The following is a 17,766-nucleotide window of genomic DNA, read 5'->3' as shown; positions in this document are numbered from 1 at the left end:
AACTGGGACGGTTCGAAGGGGATAATGTAAAAGCCCACCTTCCCCCCAGGGAGAAACCTCAAGACTTTCCAGCCTCACAAGGGAGATGAAGGAAGAGATTCTCAAAGCTGAGCACTACCCGCCCCTGTGGTTGCAGGCGGAGCCGGCAGCGAGGACCGCGAAGAGTTAACGAGGGACCGAGCCCCCTGCACCGTGGGCTCTGGGCGCGCTCCCTCCGCCCTCCTGTCCCCACCCTCTCGTTTTGGCAGGGGATTAAAGTGCTCCCCCCTGTGGCAGCAGTGACCCAGAAATGAGTTTGATTCACACAGTCGTTCCTCCATAACAAGCCAAACGCCCGTCCGAGAGTGCCTCCCTGCGCGAGTGCCGGGTGTGTGCGCGCCAGCGGACGCAGGGGCCCGCCCGGCTCCCGGCCTGCCCGCCTGCCGCGGCCCGAACTCATGCGGCGCCGAACCCAGCGCCTCGGCCGAACCCCTCCGCAGCAGGTACGCGCGCGGGCCACGGTGGCCGGGGGGCGGGGGACGCGCCGCGCGCGTGTGTCCGTGCGTGGGTCCGTGTGCGCGTCCCGATCCGCGGCGGCGGTGGTGGCGGCGGCTGCAGGACGAGCCGAGAGGCTCAGCCATATTTGATGGTTTTGTTGCTTTGCTCGGGAGTTCTCGGGAGTAATTTAATGCCGAAGGTCGCTGCCTAGTGGAAATAATATAGTACGTCATTAATATGGCGCCAAAAGATTGGGTTCTCGATATGTAGCGAGGAGGGAGGGTAGGCAGCCGCCGAGCGCAGCCTTACTATCCCACCAGTAACTTGGCCATTGCTGGGGTGGGGGCCGGAGGAGGAGGAGAGGATGATTTTTGGAGCCTGAGAATTGATTTATGTTGGATCAGTAAGTTTTATTTCGATTATTTTTCAATTTTGGGGGGCTGAAGACTTAAGAGCTTTTTCTTCTTTTGGATTTGCGGAAAAAAACATGTGGTTTTCAGGTGAAACATCAATTAAACGCGTTCGGGAGCAGAAGCCGAGTTTAGTTGGCCCAAAGTGCATTAGGCTGCATGAAAGTGGAAAGCATAGTATCAACTTGGTAGACAGATGGCAATGGCAGAACGCAGGTTCGCATACATATATGGATCCAGAGTGTGTGTGACCGCAGAGGGAGGGGGACGACTATATTTGTCTAAATATAGGTGTGTGTGTATAGGTACATTGTGTAGGGTGGCCGCAGCCCCAGCTCTTGTCACCGTGTCACCACATGTCCAAAATATTCATTGCATCAATTCAAGGGCAATGAACAGCGGGTGGAGGGACAGCTTAGCAATTAGATTTTTTTCCAAATTGGGTTTCCAATGATCAGATCTTTTACTTACAGCGAGACTGCCTGTAAAGTGTAAAACCCTTCATCGGTGAAATTAGGAATGAGTTGCATTGCTAGAGCAAAGTACCGATTAACCGTGAACTTAAAACGGATTGCCAATTGCAACCTTTGGCACCATCTGCAAATCGTGGGGGTGGGGTCGCTTGTTCTTCGATGCCTTCAATGAATCTGCTGTGTGTACCCCGGGACTTCAAGTTGCAAAGCCCTTCAGTGCACGTGTCCTGTGCCAGTGAGTGTGTGTTTTTGAGTTGGGGGCTGTTGTTCGGCAGCCAGCAGGCTTTCCGGGTTGTTGGCCCTGGCTTGCAAATGCGGGAAAGAGATGGAATGTGGAATGTTGACCGGGGAACCGAATCCTGTCGGAACGGTCCCATTTGCTGGAGAAATTCGATCCCTTCCACCTCCTTCCCGCTCCCCCCCGCCCGCCTGCGGGCAGGAGGCGGGGCCGACGACGCGGCTGCTGCTCAAAGTGGCGGAGCGCAGCGGCGGGAGGCAGGTGCACTGCACCCGCCAGAGGGGGTGCCTCAACTTCCGCGGGCGTTTAAATAGCAGTCTGTCTCCCCTCCCACCGGTAATAGGTGACCTGGCGGCCGCGGGCGGCGGGGGGAAGGGGACCGGGGAGACCCGGGAGAGAGGCTCCGCGGCACGTGGGCAGGTGCTGGGTGGCCCCGGGGCCAACTTTTGGAGCCCGCCTCTGGCGTTGGAGGAGAGGCGGCTCCGTATGGAAATGGGGGCGGGCGGCAGCCGTGGCGCTGCTTTCTCGGCCGCGGTCGGAGCGTCACCTAACGGTCCCAGCATCGCTGCGGAGGCCAGGGTGGGGGGCTCTGGAGGCGGGGACGCCCTGCCCGCCGCGCCCGCGCCACCGGAGCCCCGCACAAAGCCCACGCCGCGGGGGCGACCGCCGCACCCCCGCCTGGGGAACGGCCCGCAGCCCGCCGCTGTCCCCGCGCCGATTCCGGCGGGCGGCCGCAGGCGTTTGTTTGTTGGTTCCGCGCCGCCTTCCTCGCCGGATGGCTTCCTGTGACAGAGGTGATCCACAGTTTCCAGAACTGTCTGGGGGCGGGAGCGGGAGCAGGAGCCGAGCCCGCTCGGGGCTGCTCGCCGCCGCTCCCACCTCGCAGGCGTTCTCGCCGAGCGCCCGCCCCAGCCCTGGGGTGCCGCCCGGAGGAACTCGGGGAGGGGGCCGGCGCAGCCGTTTCCAGCGGCGCAAGTGGCTTCTGGACGCGAGGGAGCGTTTGATTTGCCACTGGGGCCGAGCGGATTGGTGCAGCTGGCGGCGGCGGGGCGGGAGCGGCGGGCGGCCGCGGCGTGGGGGTGGCCACTTTCGAATGGGGGGCGGCGGCGGGCACACCGCCGCTGCGGAGCGAGCGGCGCTCGGTTGCACCACGAGAAGGTGTCATCACTGCACCCGGGCTAATTCCGGCGAAGGTGCTGGGAGTTACTTTCCCCTCCTCCGCCGCTGTTGTTTCTGTTGCTTCGGGAGGGCGACGGAGAGGGAGGGCGGGAGGAGGGGCGCCGCGGCCCTACGCGCACCCCTCCGGGCGGGCGCAGCACGGGGAGCTCCCGGTGCAGGGCGGGGGCCGAACCTCCACCCTGAGTCGCCCCCAGCCCCACGCGCCGGCTCCCCCTCCCGCGCGGGCTCCCATTCCCACCCCAGGCCCCTCCGCCCGGCTCTCTTCTCCCGGCTCCCCTCCCGGGCGCATGGGGGCGGCCGCAGTACCGGGGCTCGGTGAAGGCAGCGAGCAGACAAAAAAGCGGGCGATTTAAACGTGTCTTCGAAACCCGTTAGGAATGCACCGTCACCCGGAGACCGTTTAAAAGCGGCTGTGGCTTTCTAGTAACCGGGAGGCGGGCGCTGCATCACGCCTCGGTGGGGGCTATGGTCTGCCGCCCTCCCTTTGCCCCAGCCAGGAGGGAATTCAAAATTTCTTTTTGTAAAGTGATGCCTACAGTTGAATGACTTAACACAGCTACGTTTTCAGGAAAGTGGCAGAGAATCTGAGGTTTCCATTAATGGGAATGCTTGGGGGCTGCCTTCCCAGAGGTGGTTTTTTACGAGGTGATCTATTTTTCCTTTTTAGAAAACCCGCTGTGAAAGGCTAGCTCTCTAGTTACTTGTAGCTCAAGGCTAGTATCTTTCAAAGTTAATGAACTAGTTTTAAGATTCAAAGACAATTATTTCTGTGAAAGCTGATTTGATTTAGGTAGTGATCCACCAAGGGTTAGAGATGACGACAGGAAGTTGCATTTTGATCAAATCACAACTAATCGATATTCAGTCACTTTTGGTTAAGAAAGGAAGCCTTCAGTGTAACTGCACCTAACACATTCGGTGCAATAACTTGTCTTTGCAGACTGGGCAGCATGTGCTGGGGACACGCCTGGGGCATTCTTGTGGGTGACCCTTTCTGCCAGATAACTGCAACCCAGAATTGTTGCTGCCCTTCTGTCCCAAATGTTTCAGCCTCACGTTCAACTCAGATGACTTTCTGATTTGCTTTCTTCCTTAAATTTTTAATGTGCGTATGTGATCTGTCATTTTCATTTCCACCTGGAGAACACATAACAGTTTTCAGCTCTGCTAGATTTCCCCATGTCTCCATGTGTTCACTAGCCAGGGATAAAGGGTGTTGCCCGCCCTACAAGTTGAACTTGACCTTTTTTCCATCTAAAGATCATACACTGCTTTCTAGCAAGGAAAACTGGGTGTGTTGCCACAGATTATAACTTCGGGAAAGCTGGCTAGTTCATTGAAAAGGATCCCGTCCCCCACCGTAGTAGTTCCCCTCTGTCACAAACTTTCAGCCTACAAATGAGTGTTTTGGTTTTATATTAGGTACCAAGGTTGAAAGAGTAGCCATAAAGGGAAAACTGAAAAATTACTAGTGTGCCTGAGAGAACAGAGAGAGAGAGAGAAACTCTTTGGAGTTGAAGGAAATGTTATATTTGAAAACCACTGTTGCTTGGCCCAAGCGGCTTGGGGAGGATTAACTGAAAAAACTGGGGGGACTCGGGGAGAATGAAAGCGGATCTCCATGTGTCTCACCTGTAGCAGGCACTTCATAAATACTGATGTTTGACTTTAAGGAGCCCTTGGTGGCTTAAAGTATTATTACAGAAGTAGTGTTACATGTACATTGTTGAAGCTTAGGAGATATGGAGAAGCAGATACAATGCATTCCTACCACCCAGAGATCACCGATTTTTCACTTTCCAGATAATTGTCTATGCGTATGTGTACCTGTTTTAATTGAAATGAAATTATACTGTACAGTTTTGTAAGGCATTCCCCCCGCCCCCCCATCAGCTGGCTTCCTAAATTTTCATCTCATCTGTCACTGGGATATAGATTTTTTACTCAGTGGGCCCTACATACAACAGCAGCTTTGTCTGAAGCACGGTCTAGCTCAGGGTCATTTATTGCATCTGGTTATTTCATAAGTAGATTTTAATCTATAGTCACTCCTTGACAGAGCCTCTAACATTGAGGAGGCAAGCCTTTGGAATTGATCAGGATGGGGATTTTTTTTTTTTAAAGTTGGAAATCAAATTGTGATTTGGAAATCTTAGATTTGGAGACTCTGTTTGAAAAAATGCTGCTCGAAAGAAATTTGCCAGGTGCATTTATCCACAGGCTGGTTGGAAAAAGAATGATCAGTTTCGGGACCGAGGGGCTGGGACAGCAAACATCGATCGAATCACGGAGCCCTGAGTCTGGCCTGTGTCTCCCGGTTCGCCCCGCCTGCCTGAGCAGGAGGCTGTGAGGGTGACGGTTTTGCTTCCAGACTCTCGGGTTGGAAGTCGGGAGGGACGCCCTTCCCTCCTTCGGTGTCCTGGGGCACCCGGCACACCCTGGCCGTCAGTCGGTCAGTGGTCTGTCCGAACTCGCATTGCAGACCCCGCTGTCCCACAAGACGCGTGAACAGATGTCCTCTGGAGGAAGGTGTGGCGTCTTAGCCGGTGCACCTTGCTCTTTGTTTTGGTTTGATTGTCATTAGAAAGTTTGGCTGGATTGTTCAAACACTGAGTTCTGTCAGTGTTAAGCTTTTTTCTGGCCACTCCCTGTCCAACCCCGTAAGTTGGAACATTGGCGCCGTATCCAACAGTACCTTAAATTTTGGAGCTGTTTGTTTCTTACATGGTACCAGGAGCTTGGTAGAAACTTTTAGGAAGGTATTTTAAGTTGAAGTAAATGTTTTTGGGGGGAAGTTTTAGTGTTGAGTTTTTTTTCTCTGTTTTCAAGATACTGCAGCAGCTTAGGTGATCATCATGTATTTAGAATTTGAACAGTTGGGGTGTTTATTATTTTAGTGTGTGATATTTCAGAAAGTTGAGACTTGCTTAAAAGTCTGCTGTCCTCGATGCGGTCTTCTTACTACATATGGCTGGTCTGTGATTGGGAGGGTGTGGACATCGGCCTTCTCCCCACTGGTGGGCCCTGATGGCAGAAGTTCTCCGCGTTCCTGCCCAATCAGAGCGCCCCCCACCCAGGGCCCTAGTTCCTGCCGAATCAGAGAGCGCCCCCCACCCCCAGGGCCTTTGCCCCTCCCTATGGGAGTGGCTTCGTGCCTTTAAGTTTAGCTTGAGCCCCTCTGTCTTGGAGTAGGGTCATTGATCCTGTCCCTGGCGGTGGTGTTGTGGTCTAGTCCAGACCTTGACTGATTACTGACATTGTCTCGACTCACCTGAAAGCAGCACGGGTGCAGATTGCCGGACGTGGAAAGCTGGGGCCGCTGGGGCAGGGACCTCGTGCTTCCATTCGGAGTCCTCTGTGAACGCCAGACCAGTGGTCCGCGGTGTGCACTTTAGCAGAGGTCCGCAGACCAGACCTCGGGCTGCGCCCCCAGCCAGGCCAGCCAGCCAGCACCGACCGGTTGATTTTGGCTCTTCAGGTAGAGTCGAGAAGTGATACGGGGACTGAGGACAGTTAAAGTAAGTTCATTTATATATATATATTTTAACTCACTACTTTTTTTTGAAGTTTCTTTTTTTTTTTTTAAGATTTTATTTATTTATTTTTAGAGAGAGAGAAACATCAATGTGTGGTTGCTGGGGGCCGTGGCCTGCATGCAATCCAGGCATGTGCCCTGACTGGGAATCGAACCTGTGATGCTTTGGTTTGCAGCCCGCACTCAATCCACTGAGCTGCGCCAGCCAGGGCTTTCATTTTTAAAACCCGAGGTTCTGTTGGGCGTATTTGTTGGAGGAATTAAAGCGCAGTTTTCTCTGGTTTTGAAAGCTCTCCCAGTTTGCCTATAATACAGTCTTAATGTTGACCATCTAATGTCTGTGCAGGAGATTCTATTAGTTTGAAACTTCGTGAGAAAGCTTTCTGAGAAGCTTTCCAAACGGCGTACGTTAAGGGGCGAGGTCGGTGGTGAGGGTCCAAACTGAAGGACACAGTGAGCAGCGTCTGCTCCCTTTCCTCCTTGCTCCTCCAGGGCCCGGAGCGGGGGCGGGAGCTGGCGGGTCAGCAAGTGGCTGGAGTCGGAGCCGCACGGCTTGCTTCTGTTTAGCTTCAGAGCACACAGAACACGGTCTGAAACGTCTCTCGATAACGCGTGGTCATCCTCACGCACATCAGTTATTTCCGCGTTGAAATGTAATGACGCACTCCAGAAGTGCGGGCTGAGCACTGGTGGCTTGTAGCTTTTCTAGCAGTCAGACTTTTAAACCTGGGGGCTCTCTTCCCCCAGCCGGGCCCGGTGGCGCTGAAATCTGTGTGTCATTTCAGGGGCTCACGCGATGCTTCTAAGTGCTTCTTTGGATTCCAGTTTGGTGTTGTTTAAATGTTGGTGACTTTTTAAAAATGATTTCTCTCTGATCGCTTTATATCACCATTAACCACAAATTGTAGTTAAAATGCCTGTCTAGAGCAGTCATTTTTCTGCTTATTGGTTATTGGCTTGAAAAATCAGATAAGAAGCTTGTTAGAAGTTTTTATAACTTCGTGTGCACTGGCCCAAAGGAGGAGCCTCAGGCGTTTTCCTTTGAGAAAAAGTCTGGGTTCTTGAGACATGGCCTTTATTTATTTAAGTTGCCTGCCCCCTCCCCTCTCCTCTTCATTTTCCCTTGTAATTTCTGCCTGCTGCAGTTGGGGACTTCTAAGGACAGAGTGTGTCCCGTTCGTAACTTTGTGAGCATCACGGTATTTGTCAGCGGCCCGGGCCCTGGTCACTGGTTCACATGCCATTAAACACGAGTAACGCTGATTTATAAACATCGTACTGCTAGTCTGTCGATTTATAACAGGAATCAGCAAACTATTTTTGTAAAGGGCCAGTAAGTGTCCATATTTTAGGCGTTGCGGGCCTCATGGTCTCTGTTGCCTTTGTAAGTACGAAGGCCATCAGAGGGCCAGAGGTAAAGAAATAAACATGGCTGTGTTCCAATAAAACTTTATTTAGTCATTGAAATTTGAGTTCTGTGTCGTGAAATATGCTTTTGACTCCCCCAGCCCGTCCCAAATGTTTCGGTACGAGAAAACTATTCTTGGCTCAGGGGCAGGCCCTCCCTCTGGTTTATAGGGGGACACGGCACAGCCCGACCTGGGCACCAGATTGCTCCTGCCGGGGCTCAGCTTCCTCTGGTAGGAGCCCGAGATCGGGGCTGAAGTCAGGCGTCGCTTTGATGCGTGTCGGGGGGAGTCAGCCAGTCTGCGAGGACTATGGCTCTTCATACTTCGGCTCCAAGATCCCCTTTGAGGAGAAGGGTGTGTGACACACGAAGAAAGCACACCCAGGTGGTCACAGCCACCCAGGCGGTCACAGCCTCCCCGGGGGCCAGGCCGAGGAGCCCTGTGTCAGGGGACGGGCTGTGTAACCAGGTTCCCTACAGCGGGAGAACCTCTCTCCAGGCAGGGTGTGCATGTCACACGCATCAGAGAAGTCAGTGCCTGCTGCTCCAGGACTCGACCGGGACAGTGTTCAGGGGCGTCTCGCACACGCCCCTCCAGCCACACCTGGGGGCGCTCTGCAGGCAGTGTGGCATTTGCAACCATTTTCACTGTCAGCTTGCCAGGAAACTCTTTCCATTTCCAAGTCAACCCGCTGGTGCTCGCCGATTACATTTTATTTGTCTGCTCCCTGATAACGGAACAGGGCATGGCCTGCGTCCTGTAGGTAGCTTCCTGATACACCCCAGCAGGCATCCAGGAGGGCAAACCCCCCCCCCCCGCCCCCCACCTTGGGAGCTGGCCTTCCAGTCCGAGATCGGCCCTGCCCTAGACTGCCTGTGTGTCTTCACTGCTCCTTCCCCTCCCCAGAACTCACGGGTTTGACTGGAAAATTCGGAAAGGGAAGTTAAATTATCTCTGAAATGATCTTTATCGCTGCAATTAGGACTTCTCGGGCTTCTTTGGAGGGTTTTCCTGTAGATACAAACCTTGTTCAGCGTTCCGCCCAGGGGCGGTTTCCCAGACTGAGCTGTCTTGTCCACAACAGCAAGACCGGTGCCTTGTGATGAAGTGTTTCTTTGTGTACAGAACTCAGGTGGTGTGGAAATGCAGTTTTTGTGCACTGTGCCATCTAGGTCTTCTCGTACGTGCATTGGGAGTCTCTTTTTTTTTTTTTTAAGTACCCTACGTTTTTTGGTGACTTAACATTGCTAGTGGTAACTGATAGTCTCTGACCCCCGGCTGTAATCAAGGAACAGTTCCTCAAAACAGCTGCTCTTCAGGCTGCGTGCAGTGCGGTTGTCACTGGCTGGTCGGGTCTGGTTTCCGCAGAAGTTGCTTTGTATATCCTGTAGAAGAAGCACATCTGGTTTGCGCATTTAGAAGTCATTTAAAATTCCCCTGTAGACACTTTGCATTTATTTATTGACTTATCCTTCCACGGGTGGAGTAGGGTTGTGGACGCCTTTCCCATCCTTACCCTGAACTTGATTCATTCAGAAACCACTTCCTTTTAACACTTAGTTTTTTTTTTTTAAGTGTTATTTTTTTCAATGAACTTTTTGTTTGCAGGCGTGTGTGTGTGTGTGTGTGTGTGTGTTACAGAAATTAGAACTGGATTCAGAGACCGCCCCCAATGCAGAGTGGAACACAAACTTCTGATTCTAGTGAAATGCTTTAGAAAGACTTCATTTTCATATATTCCGAAGAGACTGGTCTCACCTTACTTTTCCCTAGTAAGGGGTCCAGAAAGTGTGCAGAGAGGCGTAGGGCTCGCTACCGTGGGTTCTGATTGAGTGGGAGCACCATGCGTTGAGGATTCTGAAGTGCCTGGGAGAGTGGAAAGGGGACCTCATGGATGGAAGGAATCGCGTGTTTGGTGCTGGAATATACCTTTTTTAATTTTTATTTTTTCCCCCCAAAATAGTACAACCATTTTTATAATTGGGTTTTTGTGTGGTGATATTGGTTAAGGAAATTGTAGGTGTTAGGGGTACAATGTTATGATCTATTATTTGTGTGTTGTGTTGTATGTTCACCACCCCAGGTCACGGTCTCCTTCCGTCCCCAGAGTAGTACCACTCTTGAAATGGATGAGAAGTTGACTGTTTATAAAGGTAGTTTATACCCTCGTTTTCCTGTCTGGGTTAGCTTTTCTATTCTTATTGCATGCATTTTTAGTGACTTGCTACTAGCTATTCTTAGGTTTTGAAGAATTTTTGAAACTAATTTGAAGAATATTTGAACTAATAACGAATGGGAGAGAATAGCACTTTACAGCATTATCCCATTACCACTGCAGTTTTTTTCCTTCTGCACTGCTCCGCCAGGCATTCTGTGAAGCAAGACACGCCTTTGATACCCATCTCGAACGAGGTGGAGCACCCACTTTCTCCACGGCTGCCCTTGTAGCCTGGTGCTCCGCACGGGGCCCAGAAATTGTGCCCCCAGGGCCCTCCGCATGGTGAGGAGCAGGGAAGAAAGGTTTTGGATTTTAAATCTTTACTATAGTAAGTGTACTGTCCAGGATCATGATAACAAATGCAAATTTTATGAAGGTCTTAAAGAGAAGTAAGAGTTCCCCACCCGTTCCATCTGGAACACTTGGGTCATATTTCTCAGAGATTGGACACTATTAGGCTTTATGATCTTCCAGTAATTTTTCATGATGACGCAAGCAATTGGAATATGTATTCTCTTCCCTCCTCCCTTTTATGTATAAATGGGCCTATGTTATATCTCAGGGCTTTTTTCCCTCCTGTGATTTGCCTTTTTCCCCCCCACGTCTAAGGCATCTTTCCATATCTGAGCGTGTCGACCGAACAGGACGGAGTGCTGAGAAGCTGAGAGGGTAGCCGAAACTAGGGGCGGAAGCTCCAGGTTGAAGGACGGCCATCGGTCACCGTGACTTTACTGTCGGGCTGTGAAGTCCTGTGCTTCCCTGTGAAGGGAAGCTAACAAAATAGCATTCCAAATACAAGCGATCGAAATGTCGTGGCCACTTCTCAGTGGCCAGCCACCTCTCAGTTGCTGGCTCTGCTTGGGTCGGCAACTACAGAGACCTGGGAGAGGCCTGAGAGACTGTTTGAGGGCCCATGAGCAGGGATTGGATTATGTATAAATTGGCAATCATTTGCTGCTTGTGATTCATTTAAAACCACTCACATTTATGAATCCCTTAAAATCTTAAAAAATGCTTTCATTGACTTCTAAAGTCTGACTTTAAAAATAATATATGAAGAATTTACAGGGAACTAATGTGTTATAGTGCTTGGCGTTGTCAGTAATGGTCACAGGAGTAAAACTGTAGTTACGATTTTCCTGGTCAGTTCGTACAATCTTTTTCTTTTTTCCAAGAGGCGATTATTTACTGCTAGTATAAACTATTGTCAGCTGAATATTTTTAAGTGTGACACCTTTGCAAAGACAGTATCGCTTGTGCAGCATTTTCTTGAAAGAAATTTTGATGTAGGACAGTACAAAGGACGTGTTTTTGAAAGTTCCATTTTTTAGGGGGTTTGAAATATTCAGGCAAGGTTAGACCTTTAACACTTAAGATCTAAGCAGTGTGTCGCTTAAATCAAATGTGTGACCCTTTCTGAGCAGATACAACCTTTGGGTTAAAGTGAGAAATCGGGGTTTGAATTATAGTCACGTTAGTGTTTTCAGACTGTCTGGGAGCATGTGAATTAATGTGGCCCATTTGGAAGCTTCCTATCTGGGTAATTAGTGTTTGCTTTAAACACTGAGGGAAGGCCCTGGCTGGGTAACTCCGTTGGTTAGGACATCAACCCCATGCACCAAGGTTGTGGGTTCAATCCCTGGTCAGGGAACATAAAAGAACCAACCAATGAATGCACAAATGAGGGGAACAACAAATTGATATGTGTTTCCCTCCCTTCCTTCCTTCCTCCCTTCCTTCCTTCCTCCCTTCCTCCCTCCCTCCCTCCCTCCTTCCCTCCTTCGTGTCTCTCTCTCTCATTTAAAAACCAAAACAAAACAACAAAAAAAGCCCTGACATGAGAGAAACCAGCTGGATTTCCTTCACACTCAGTTAGGGCCAGGAAATTCCTACTGTGAAGGATGGGTCATCATATTTGGGTACTTTGCAGCACTGGGCAGTGTGTATCCTGTAGGGGACAAGACGGTGACCTTAATGAGAAAATGTAAATTTCTTTTTATTGGGGTGGGTAGACTATGATCGATAACTCAGGAATCGATTTTCATAGTGTTTAAAAAATAATACTCATTGTGTGAACCTAGCGAGCAAACAGAAGTTCATTACAAAACACTTTTTATATAAGGAAGACCCCCCTCGGTGCCTGAAAATGCATTCTTTAACATTTTTAAATACACCATACCGGTGGCCAAAAAGTTTGTTTTTTTTTTTTCCCCATGTGATGGCTGTAGTAGTGCTTAGTTGTCTTTCTTGAAACAATTTTGTTAGATTGTATTGTGACAGCTGCCATTATCAGTGTGCATTAAAAAAAAATAACTGATCATTTGTGCAGCCATTTTAATAGTGAAGATAGAAGAAAATACGCAACACTTTCGGAGTATTAACGCTTTATTACTTCAAGAAAGGTAAAAACCCAACCGAAATGCAAAAAAAGATTTGTGCAGTGTATGGAGGAGGTGCTATGACTGGGGGAACGTGTCAAAAGTGGTTTGCAAAGTTTCTTGGTACTACTGACATTTTGTCCAAATGGTTCTTTGCTGTGGGGCCGTCTTAGGCATCGGAAGATGTTTAGCAGCACCTCTGGCCTCTACCCACTAGAAGCCAATAGTGGGAGATAGCCAACACACTCAGAATATCCACATCAATAAAGTTATTGGTAAAAATGAAAAAATGTGTCTTTTATGGAATAAAACCAAACTTTTTTTTTTTGCCAACCTACTGCATTTAAGTATTCGATTAACTTTCACAAAGAATGGAAGGACACCAATACATTTAAAAACTAATGTAATGGAAGTTACTCCAGTGAAAGGTCAATTAGGTATTAAAGTGAACACCTCACATTCTGCGAAGCCAAGTGAGTGCTGGATACGGCTTCTGTGCGGGAACTCGGTCGTTCACCCACAGGGCATTTTAATGCCTAGCACTGCGATCGGGGGAAACGCAGAGAAGGGGTATGTGAAGGTCTGCAATTGAGAGCCTCCTGGAACTTGAGAATGAAACAAGAAGGGAAACATAGTGGATAAAATGGATATTCCGAGGAAGAAACCAGCCTCTCTCTGTGTAGGAGCCACGAGCTAATTAAAACCACTCGAGTACAATTCTGTGACAGCTGTCGGTTTCGCGGCCCGATGAATGGCCCTCGCTCCGCTGCAGGGAGTGATTCCAGTAACCGGACAGTGTGGGTGCCGCGGGCGGGTCCCTCTTTCCCGGGGATAGCGCTGGAGGGAGACATCCTCGAGTTCTTAATCAGTTCTTAATCATCTCGCGCTCATGTGAAGGCCCTCCTCTCTCTCCCTGTCCCCGAGGTCATTTCTCATTCTTTCTCACTTAGCATCGCATACCAGGCGTGCCTCCCTGGGGCCACACCCCCCGGGCCGCCTTGGGCTCCACCTTGGGGAGGGACCGGTTCCTCCAGCTCCGGGCCGCCCCTGCCTCGGGGCCTGCTGGGCTCCCCGCCGGCTTCGGGCCGAGGAAACCGAAATGTCAAGGTTTTCGAGGACTTGGCCACGTCATGGACACGTTCCCTGTCCCACCGTAGTCCCCGAATACTGATCCGGTGACCTTTCCAGCGGCGGCCGCACGGAAGTCGCTGGTCTAGGTGTTTGCTTGCTGCGTCTCCCTGTGGGTTCCCCGTGTCTTCTCCAGGTCTCTGGCGTCCGGCTCCACACAAGTGTAACTGGGTTTATGTGCTGCCGATGCGCTACCTTGAACTGTCTCAGGAGAGGCTGAGGCAGAGTTATCTGCAGGAGACGGAAAGGAGAGCTTGTGGGGAGGGCCCTGCTTCCTGAGGAGGTGGTGCTCTGGGCAGCCGCCACGCCCCACTCGCTGTCCAGGCTCTTCCCTGTCTGGGCTGCTCCCTGTCCACCTCCTGTCCACCTCCTGTCCACCACAGGCAGGTGAGGACGACAGGGCAGAGGAGCCACGTCAGCAGGGACTGAGAACAGGACGAGGAGGTGTCTCAAGGGCAGAGGCCCGGCCCGGACCAGGTGAGCAGGTCTTGTTAGGGTTGGGCAGAGCGACAGGGCCAGGTGGCAGGAAACCTGTGTCCTGGCTGCACCCATTGGCATTGGGCAGCACGGAGGGAGATTGGTTTAGGGGAAAGCTCGATGAGATCGCGTCCTAGGCAGGATTAAGTTGTTGTAATGATTGGAAAGGCTAAGGGATCGTACACGTGGAAGAGGGAAGGGTGGTTGCTGACGACGATGAACCTGTGGGGCCGTGGGGGACGGGAGGGGCCCTGTGTTGTGAATGGACAGCCTTGGCAACTGGACACAAGGGAGAGGGGAGTGTGTTTGTTAGTGAAGAAGGGAGCAAAGAGGTTCTGCGTGCGAAGGCTGCTCAGAGCAATGGGCTCGGTTACGGAGGTTGTTAGATATTATAGTGCTTTGCCCAGAATGCTGTGCCTTCTCTTCGGGCTGCCTCACCTTGGTTCTTCTGGACTTGGTGCAGAATCCTTCCCCCAGGGCCTTGGCGGGGGGGTGGACCCCTGTCAGGCACAGCCGCACTGAGTTCCGGTGGACCTGGCTGTGTCCTCAGCCAGACCAGGAGCCGCAAGGAACGGGGTCAGGGACAGTCACTTACGTCTAGCACCTCCTTGTGGATTAGGTGTTCACGTGTTTGTCTGTGGGGTTCACCGCCTTGCTGCTGCCTCCGGAGGGTGGAGAGTAGCCCTTTGAACCGGTCATCACGGATGCCACTGCCACCTGGACAGCCGTCAGCTGTTGCCTGACTCGGAGCGCCCTCTGCTCTCTCGCTCCAGCTTTTGTTGCACAGACGTTCGCAGTGTTCAACCCCCGTGTTGTGCTTCCCAAAGGCAGTAACGTGTGCTTTGGTTTCTCAATAGAGCGAGTAACCCCAGGTGAGAGAGAGCAGCCTCGGACCAAGGTGTAAGTCCATCAGAGCCACAGAGGGGAAGGTGGTGCCAAGCGCTCACCCTGCCACCGTGCTGGGTCCCCCGGAGACGTGCAGGACAGTGCTGTCCCCCCAGCTCTTCCCGGGTGGATGGGAACGGGCTTCATTGGGGGGGAAACACTGGTTTTGCTCTTCTTGCACAGTTTTGCTTGAGAGTGTTGGTGTGTGTTGAGGAGAAGCCTCGTTCCATTTTGGCTGGTGCTCACATCTTTTCTTTGCTGAGTGACTTAGGAGATGCTTTCTCTGGGAGTCGTATTTGAGAGCTAGGAGCAAGGCATTTTGATGCAGAAACATTCCTCGTGTTCCAGGCACCCCTCTTTGGGTAAATTTAAGTTGTGCGGATCGGTGACGATGTGTAATCAGCCGCTGTTCTGTTTGCAGACGGGAGTAGTTGGTGGACTTCTCAGCCCCTCCCCTCCCCAGCTGTGTCCTGTGGCACAGCAGTGTTACTTTGGAGGAACTCCTCTTTTGGCCACACTTGGGAGTGTGTGTTTGCTTTTTTAAACTCACTTGTAGCGCAGGCTCTGGGAACTGCAGCCCCTGGGACAAGTGCTCCCTGTTGCTCCCTCTGCCCCTTGCACTGCCTCCTGGGAGGTCCCTGGAGGAGAGTCCCTGTGAGCAGTGGGTGCACACGTGACAGGTGACAGGGCTGGGAAGAGCATTTCACGTGGGGAGCTGGCCGTTCCGCCCGCAGGGAGCCTGCTCCAGACGGAGTGGTGGGCAGCAGCGGGTGCTAGTCATGGCTGGGGCGGGATGCTCTGCAGAAGGGGTGTTGCCAGCTGGGTTAGCACTGAGACCCGCCCCCAGGGTGGAGCCCTCGCCCACCCATGGCTCAGGACCCCGGTCAGGACTTGTGTTCTGACTCGGTAAATTCTTAACTTTTTTTTTGAAGAATCGATTGGCAAACAGTCACAAATCTTAACTGGGTAAGTGTCTCAGGAAGAAAATGTAAAATACTGGAATTAGAGATTGGGGCCTGGATATTTGAGCGAATCACATAGGTCTGCTTTGCAGGTGGGAACAGATTGTTGTTGTATGGTGCGTTTTTCTCCTTGTTCTACAGGTCCATTGATCTCAATTTTATTATTTTGAGTTTGATTTTAGAGGTGAAGGGACGGGGGGAGAGAGAGAGAAACATGTATCGGTTGCCTCTCCTATGAACCCCAACCTGCAGCCCAGGCATGTGCCCTGATCGGGAATTGAACTGTGACCTTTCAGTTTGAGGGGTGACGCCCAGACAACAGAGCCACACCCACTGGGGCTTTCCAAGGCCGTTCAGTGTGGAGCTTTGGGTTCTTAGCTCGTCTGTGTTCCCGCACAGCGGCTCCCACTCCCCCGTCTGGTGTCCACGCTCCTGCACACGTTGCTTTCTGATGCCATGGTTCCCGGTGGTGGGGGTTGGAGTGCCCTCTTCCGAGGGGGCTGGGTGGGTTCTTTTGAGTAGAAAAAGCCCTCTTCCCTTACTTGGAATCATTGATCTGCTGTAAGATCAGGACCCTGAAGGTACATGAAAGGTGATCGATAATGGAAATTTGGAAAAGCTTTTTTTGGATTTGTTCGGAGAGCTGCCCTGAGCGAAGAAGGTTCCTGTGAGTCTTACTTTCTAAGTTCACTGACCGGCTGTGCAGCCTCCATCCGCTGCCCTCACTCCTTCCAAAATACAGCCTTTCTCTTACTGGGTGGCTGGAAGCCTGTCGCCACCCGCTGCCTCGCAGGAGTTGGCAAGGTGCACTGGGTGTCCGGACCGCTGATTTCTCGATTTGGTGTTAGGTTGGACTCCCAGGAGGAGCTGGAGTGAAGCACAGGGCACTTGGACTAGAGGCTGCCCGCCCACTGTGTGACCCCTCACTTGCATCAGTTTCCTGATGAGTAAGGGGGAGGGGTGAGCATCAGCATCCTGCCCCGCTTAGCCCTCTCCTGTCCCAGCTGTGAATTGCCCGGGGTCAGAGATGGCCACGGGAGGCCTTCGAGGGCCTGCCTCCCCATTGGTCTCATTCATAGAATCTAGGTTATTTGGCTTTTAGGATTGTTTCAGTAAAATTTGCCTGAGAAGCAAAACCACACCCAGTGTGGTGTAAATATTCACGCATTCAGCGCGCCCCCCCCCCCCCCAATAAAATGGGAGCCTGTCTGTAGAGGAAGTGCTGTGTCCTGTGTGCTTCGTGGCCGTGGTGTTTCCTGGTGATGGCACAGGAGTGAGAGAGGCACCTGGCACCTCGGGGAGATCTACTGGTTCTCTGCCCCCCACCCCCCCAGCTTGCGAACCTGTTCTGTTAATGATTGCACCTAATTGTGTGTCTCTGGGCTTCTCACTGTTTACCGTGCAGTGCTACTTAAGGCCGATTGTTTGCTTTTGTGTGTGTGAATCCTGGGCTGCCACCTGAAGCTCCACTTGATGGCTGTGCATTAGCATCGCGGGTTAAGTGCTGTCTCATTGCCTTGCAGGCTGCCTGCTGTTTTCCGGGGAGATCATGAAACGAGGTCGCCTTCCCAGCAGCAGCGAGGACTCGGACGACAATGGCAGTAAGTCTTGCTTTGTTGTTCTTGGAGCCGGCCAGGGTTCGGGTCAGGGTGGAAACATGGTTTTTTAATGGGATGCTTTAAATAGCCGAGGCCCACCGCCCGTCAGGCAGGTCGCTGAGCACTGAGGCCTGCAGGAGCGTGTCTGAGCGTGATACTGCAGGCCTGCCACCCAGCCTCCCCTCGCGGGCCGGCCGCACTCGGCCCTTCCTTGGGCTCCCTGGGTGTCCTCCGGAGATGAATGACTCAGTTCCGAGAGCCATGCCGTATCTGTTTATACTAAGCATTACCTATGGCATTTCGCAGTCGCTCTCCGTGAGAAGGGAACCTAATCGAAGCCAGTTAACTATTAACCAGGGCAGTCCGGTACCTACAGAAGGAGGTGGAGGGCTGCCCAGC

General features: G+C 51.9%; 1 protein-coding gene across 4 annotated transcripts in view; it reads left to right on the top strand.

The window, feature by feature from the left end:
- The first annotated feature begins 331 nt into the window (after window positions 1–331).
- Window positions 332–17,766, top strand: part of JADE1 (jade family PHD finger 1) — a 53,615-nt gene continuing 36,180 nt past the window's right edge. Inside the window, exons 1-2 of one of the 4 annotated variants that reach the window (XM_045830943.1) lie at window positions 332–482; window positions 17,293–17,370. In XM_045830943.1, the coding sequence (XP_045686899.1) occupies window positions 17,319–17,370 (52 nt within the window). In that variant the 5' untranslated portion in view covers window positions 332–482; window positions 17,293–17,318. Of the gene's footprint in view, window positions 483–680; window positions 881–1,858; window positions 1,935–13,872; window positions 13,923–17,292; window positions 17,371–17,766 lie in introns of those variants that run through there. The other 3 variants (XM_045830940.1, XM_045830942.1, XM_045830941.1) reach the window with 3 other exon arrangements.

This window comes from Phyllostomus hastatus, unplaced genomic scaffold (genome assembly GCF_019186645.2).
Source record: "Phyllostomus hastatus isolate PE091 unplaced genomic scaffold, TTU_PhHast_1.1 phas_contig_159, whole genome shotgun sequence".
In the NCBI taxonomy this organism is placed as follows: Eukaryota; Metazoa; Chordata; class Mammalia; order Chiroptera; family Phyllostomidae; genus Phyllostomus; species Phyllostomus hastatus.
Note: the sequence above shows the minus strand (reverse complement) of the source record. Positions and strands in the feature narration are given on the sequence as shown.